The sequence below is a fragment of the Malurus melanocephalus genome, unplaced genomic scaffold, assembly GCF_030028575.1.
Source record: "Malurus melanocephalus ecotype Western Australia unplaced genomic scaffold, MMel_1.1 scaffold_420, whole genome shotgun sequence".
NCBI lineage: Eukaryota > Metazoa > Chordata > Aves > Passeriformes > Maluridae > Malurus > Malurus melanocephalus.
The window spans coordinates 515,399-521,383 of record NW_026623652.1 but is presented as its reverse complement, the minus strand read 5'-3'; the positions used below and the strand labels follow the sequence as shown (position 1 = coordinate 521,383).

At 52.8% G+C, this 5,985-nt stretch overlaps 1 protein-coding gene across 1 annotated transcript in view; it reads left to right on the top strand.

Moving 5' to 3' along the window:
- The window catches only part of FGF18 (fibroblast growth factor 18), a 74,113-nt gene continuing 68,128 nt past the window's right edge, over positions 1–5,985 (top strand). Inside the window, exons 1-2 of the mRNA XM_057379754.1 lie at positions 1–301; positions 570–606. Coding sequence (XP_057235737.1) covers positions 270–301; positions 570–606 — 69 coding nt within the window. The 5' untranslated portion in view covers positions 1–269. The remainder of the gene's footprint in view (positions 302–569; positions 607–5,985) is intronic.

Here is a 5,985-nt window from a genome sequence, read left to right as displayed (position 1 = left end):
TGACAATAAGCACCTTCATCCCCCCAAAGGCGGAGAGAGGGAGAGGAGGAGGAGGAGGAGAGACAGGGGGAGAGGAGAGCTGATGCCTGACGAGTCACTCGGCGGAGGCAGAGCGGGCGGTACCACAACTTCCCGGCGGCGCGGAGCGGCGCGGAACGGCGCGGCGCGGATCGGAGCTCGCCGGCCGGATCGCTCCCATGTCAGCGCGGCGGCGGGGGACTGCGCTCCGCTAGCGACCAGCCGCCGGCCAACCCCCTCCTCGCCCAGCGATGTATTCACTGCTCTCAGCCTGCACTTGTCTGTAAGGATTATGGCATATTTCTACATTTTTTTTTAATTTTTAAAAAATATTCAATTTTTTTTTTTACAACTTTTATTCGGGAGGCTCCGGTTGCATTTTCCGTGCAGCCAGGTGGTAATGGGGACTCGAGCCTTTCTATAAGCAGAGCATTGCTCTGCACCCTTTAAAAAAATTGCAAACAAAAACAAAGCAAAAAAAAAAAAAATCAACTTCAACCATTTTACCACACCATTTGATCTTTTGTTGCTTTTTTTTTTTTTTTCTCCAGATGTTTACATTTCCTGCTGCTGTGCTTTCAGGTACAGGTACGTGTCCTTTCTGTCCTCTCTCGCTTTTGGTTGTAAAATAGAAACAAAGGCAGCGTGCGGACCTCGAGTGCCAGGCAGGTTTGGCTGGGGCTTTCACTTGTTTCCCTCTAGTTTTTATAGCAGCATTAAACCGTGCCCCGCACTAGCTGCTGGAGTGTCACTTGCCCTGGACCGGGACTTCGCCTTGCGCTCAGCTCCCGTTCCGTGCCCGGCTGTGCTTGGCCGCCGCTGCGGGCTGGGGTGCAGCCGGTGCGCCGGTAGCCTGCCGTAGCGGGATCCTCTGGAGTGCATTAGCCTGGCTAATGATGTGAGAGGGAATGCTGGACTCTCCTTGCACAATGTTGATTGATGCACTTGCCTTGGAAGAGCAGGCACTCTCCTGCTCGCCTTCTTTTTTTCCCCTTTATTTTTTTTTTCTCTTCCCTTCTTCTGGAACTCACTCCCAAAAACTGATGCTTTGAAAAACACAAGTTTCCCTAGCCAGGAGAAAGAGGCTGCGTGCTCCCTCCCCATTATTCAGTAAAACGCCGTCCAAGTCAGCTCCAGCCTTTGATCCTGCCTCAGCAGGAATGAAGCCGTTGGAGGAACACCCTGAGCGAGGCTCTTCAGCCAGGTGCCCGCGGGAAGAGGATGGCAGCTGCCCCCGTGGCCACGCGCCTCACTGCCGCTGGCATTTTAGCTGGGCATCCTGGAGCAGCCCCACCTGTGGGGCCGGGCTGAGCAGGTGCCACGGCTCCGATGGCTCCAGCCCACCCTTCTGCCAGGTCTGGGGGCCACTCTGGCCACCCCTTGGTCCTGAGTTGTGCTTTCGCTGGGATTGCACCTGCTCACCCTCTCCAGATCCCCAGCGGCAGCAAGGGATGGTTCTGGATGAGCACAGCCACAGCCTTGGGGGGGGCTCCATCCCTCTTGCCAAACTAAAACCCAAACCAGCCCCATCCCCTGTTCTCCCATCCATCCAAAAAATCCCTGATCACATTTTTTTCCTCATCCCCTCCAAAAACCGCAGCTCAAACCCAGCACCAGCAGAGCCTCCCCTGGTGGAGCAGCCTCCCCAGCAGGAGAGGATCCGCAGCTGTAAATTACCCTGCGGTTGGAAGGTGTTTGCTCTGTTTCTCTGCTGCGTGTTTTTTTCAGCCCGAGGAATAACAGGCTGCGCAGGGCTCGCGGTGCCGGCACCCTTTGCAGCGGGGAGACTTTTTTTGCGCTTGTGCGGTAACTGAAGTTAATCAGCCCTCCAGCCCCCTTCCTCTCCCCCTCCCTTTGGTGCTTTTAGTGAATCAGAAAAAGTTTGGCTGGCTGCCTGGAAAGCACTTGCTAAAATCTGATCTCTTACTTCAGCAGCCTTAAAACAAAGTTATTGGCATTTATACAGTTGGAGCTTGCAGGCTTCCAAAGCAATAAAATAATGAAAAAAAAAAGAGGAAAAAAAGAAGAAAGCTCTGTGCTCTGGTGCTATTAGAACCATACTTGCTCCCTTTCATACTGATTTTGCAGCATTTTGGGGGATGTGATGTGGGATTGCTGCGCTGGGCTCTGTGGTGGTGTCCTGGCTGTGGCTGGAGGGTGGTGGAGCTCGCTGGGTGTCACACGGAGAGCAGAGCTCCTTCGGCGATTAGTGTTGGGAGCCAAAACATTAGATTAGTCATACTTGAGGGCTTTCGAGTGAGTGTTTACAGTATTAATGGTAGATGAAAAGATGTGAATGCTGTTAAGTTTTTATTGCCCATTTTGTTACACTTTCTTTCTGGATTTATTCATGGGATTACATGTTTTGAGCCTGAATGGGAGCGAGGGATTATAGGATTTCTTTTATAATGATCAGTTTGGGTAGGAGTTAGCCTTTGCTGAACTGGAGTAAATTAATGCATCACTTAGGTTTAATATTTATTTAGTCTAAAGGAAGTTGTTTAGTTTTGCTTAAAGGACTCTGTGTTGTATTGGGGAGATTTAAGAGCTCCTGAAGTGGATTATATTCTAAGGCTGCCTTTTGCCCTCTGTTCAAGCTGTCGTCTGCAGGTTGTCCTGTGTGTTGGTCTTAGAATTACTCTCCTCTGCTGCTGCCTGGTACCCTGTGGCTCTGTGTGCAGAGGTAGAAATCCCTCTGGCATGTATTGGAGGTATTCTGGGACAAAGCACTGTGATTTGGGGATTTTCTGTGTATTCTGTTACCTCCTCATGTATGAGGCATGTGGTGCATTGATGTGTGAGCAGYTGCAGTTACATGGTCAGGGACTCAGCTCTGGTTAAAAGGTTTCTCACAGACCCCAAGGCCATCTCCACAGCCACTGGTGGGTGACCTGGTCAGATGCAGCACCTCCTGTGGGCAGCACTGGGGAGGTTTTCCCTGGCATTGGCCACAGGGAGGTTGGAGGGTCGGGAGTTTCCAGGAGCAGGATTTAGATCYCTGGGTAAGTTGGACTCCTCATGGGCTTTGCCATCGTGTGACATTTCCACCAAGGAGCAGGTGGTAGGACAGAGGGGATCACTGCTGGAGTGTAGGTGGAGCACAGGCCTGGGAGTGGATCTGGACCCCACAGGGCTGCCTGGAGGACAGGTCATTCCCCTGTCCCTTCCCCTGTCTTGTTTTCCTTTCTTGCATKCTTAGGAAGACCTCTGCAGTCCCTGAGGTTGCTGCAGTTCCAAASCAGGGACACTGGATACCCTCATGGACACTGGAGACATTAATTTATTTATGCAGGTTGTTCTTAGGGATGCCCTTTCACTGATGGTTACTGAACTGTCCCTCTATCACTTGTCTTTAGCATCCGGCAGTTTATTCTCCTACCTTTTCACACTTCYAGAAGTAATTTCTCTTCCATGTGCTTTTTCATTCTGTATGTCCCAGAGTGGTTTTGGGTTTGGCTTTAGAGTCAAAGTCATCTCTGCTCTTCAAGCAGGTGAAAAGCCCCAGGAGCACCTTGCCTGATTGGAGGGGATTGCCTCATGCTKTGCTGCTCTGCTTGCACCCCTGATCCTGAGGGTAACAAGTTTGGGGACAGGGGTACTCAGAGGGTCCCCTTTGCCAGCGGGGCTGGAGGCAGCTTCAGTGTAGGTTGAGCAGTAGGATGTGAGGTTTTGAGTACTSTCTTGATCTGCAAGAGCTTCCAGCTCTTCTGTCCCTGCAGCACCTCGAGTGCATGGCTAGCCAGAGTGGGGGGCAGTGCARCTGTGGGCTGCCTTGGCTGTGCTGTGGAGCGGAGGGTGGTCCTGCCTCAGCCTCCTCCCTGCCCTGATAAACCTCGCCGTGTTCTTCTACATGGAGTGCATCTGTCTTAGATTATGAAGAGGTCCCTGATAGGGCCAAATCCTTTGCTTTTTATGGCTCTTGTAGGTTAAGATCCAGCTTTGGAATCTGATCCAGAAGCAAACAGGAGGTCAGAGGAACGCACAAGGCAGCACCAGGCTATTTTCACATCTGCTGGTGTTGTGTAAGAGGAAGGCTGCTCTGTGCCATGCCAATAGCAACTTATGTTTCTCCYAAGCTCCTGTGCAGCGACAGACAGTTATTGTTTGGGGCTTTGTAAAGTGAGACACGAAGAAGTGTTGCTTCCACACGTTCAGTGAGCCAGATCCTGTGGTCTGGCGAAGSCGCATGCAGCACATGTCGGAGGCGTGAGCCTGCTGAGCAGCTCCCGCCCCTCTCCCTGTCTGCTGCTCCACAGCCATCCTCCCGGGACAAGCAGGATGAGTGGGGAGTGCCACCAAATGGCTTTGGGGCTACTACTGGAGAGAAACCAAAGGTGGTCGTGGTCACAGCCTGCCCAGCTTGCCTTGCATGGCCACCCTTTCTGTGGGTGTGCAGCAGCTGCAGAGCCACAGGGCCCTGCCTGCCCTGCCCTTGCCCTCTGGTGACAGCACTGAAGGCAGGGGGCTGGACTGCCCTTCACCAGCAAGGTTATTTTCATGAGTACCCTCCCTGCAGATGGGCACCCACCTGCCTTTTCCCTCCCTGGGTGGCAGTGTCTGTCTTGAGGTGGCAGCCAGGCTGTGAGTGCTGCTGGGGATGGAGCTTTGGGTGCCAGCACACAGCTCCTGAAGTGCTGTGGGGCAGGGCAGGTGGTCCCTCAGGGGGCTGTGCTGCTCCCGTCTTCGTGCTCAAGCCTTGCATGCCAAGACTCGGAGGGGCTCGAAGGTCGGGTGATCCCGCGCTTTCCCTCTCTGCTCAGCTTCAATTGTCAACACCGAGTCCTCAGCACGGCATCTGTACCAGCACCTGCCTCCTGCCTCCACGAGGGTGGAGAAGTCATGCTGAGAAGGACACAAGATGACAAAGACAGTCTGCGAAAGGCTGGACAGCTCTCTCTGGATTTTTCTGGTGACACCTGACTTGATTATTTGGCAGTGAGAAGACCAGAAAAACTGTGTGAGCAAAGCCTGATTTATTAGTGGAGGAGCTCACCAATGTTGAAGTCCGTGGCCCCATCATGGGCTGAAGCTGCTGGGATGGTCCATGGCTCTGGTTCTGTGTTGCTGCTGGACTCATGGTGGTGGATGCAATTCCTGATGGTGTGGCTCTGCTGGCCTGCAACCTGCAGGGGAAGGGTCCTGTTGCATATGAAATTGTTTGTTCCAGTTTCAAATGCYCTTGCTCTCCAGGAAACAACCATGTGGCATGCCACAAGGGATTTTTATTCTCTGCTGCTGACTATTGCGCCAGACTATGAAGTATTGTATCCTGAATCTGCCCTGTGTATCCTGCTTCAGTCTCCTGAACTCTGGAGAGCTCAGGCTTGTGGAGGAAAAGGGGATGTGTTGGAGCAGTTCCCAACTGAACTGAAGCAGGGAAGCTGAGCAGCAGTGGGCTGGTGCTCAGGCTGATGCCTGCTCGGGTTCTCCCATGGGAGAAGTGAGACTCATATTAGCTTGGGCTGAGTGTAGACGTGGGTCTTGCCCCTACACAGATGGGCATGTGTAGCGTATGCCCCACCAGCAGCTGTCRGCTGCCTGCCCTGGGCACACCCTGCCCTTGCTTCTCTCTGAGGGTCCCGGGTGTTTTGTGTCCTGGGAGAGGTCCTCTGCCACAAAAACCCCTCAAAGATGCTTAGCAGGAAGATTTGCAAAGCTGTTTCCAGATTCTCACCCCAGCAGGGCTGACACRAATGTGAGCTGCTTCAGCGTTTTGGAGCTTGCGTTTCTGGGTGTGCTGTGGCAAGGGGCAGCCAAGCAGAGCTGCTGGGAGGCTTTGCTCTGCACCCCTGTGTAAGTGCAGTTTGTTTTTGCAAAGCTCCAGAGACGCGTGAGGTGCTTCAGAGGAAGAGAAGGACATGGCTGTTGTTGAGGAGGGTGCATAGAAGGGCACCATGAGGTTCTGATTTTAACTGGATGCATCGTGATGCTTGTATTTCTGTTTTGCTTTCCTTATTGTACCTGACA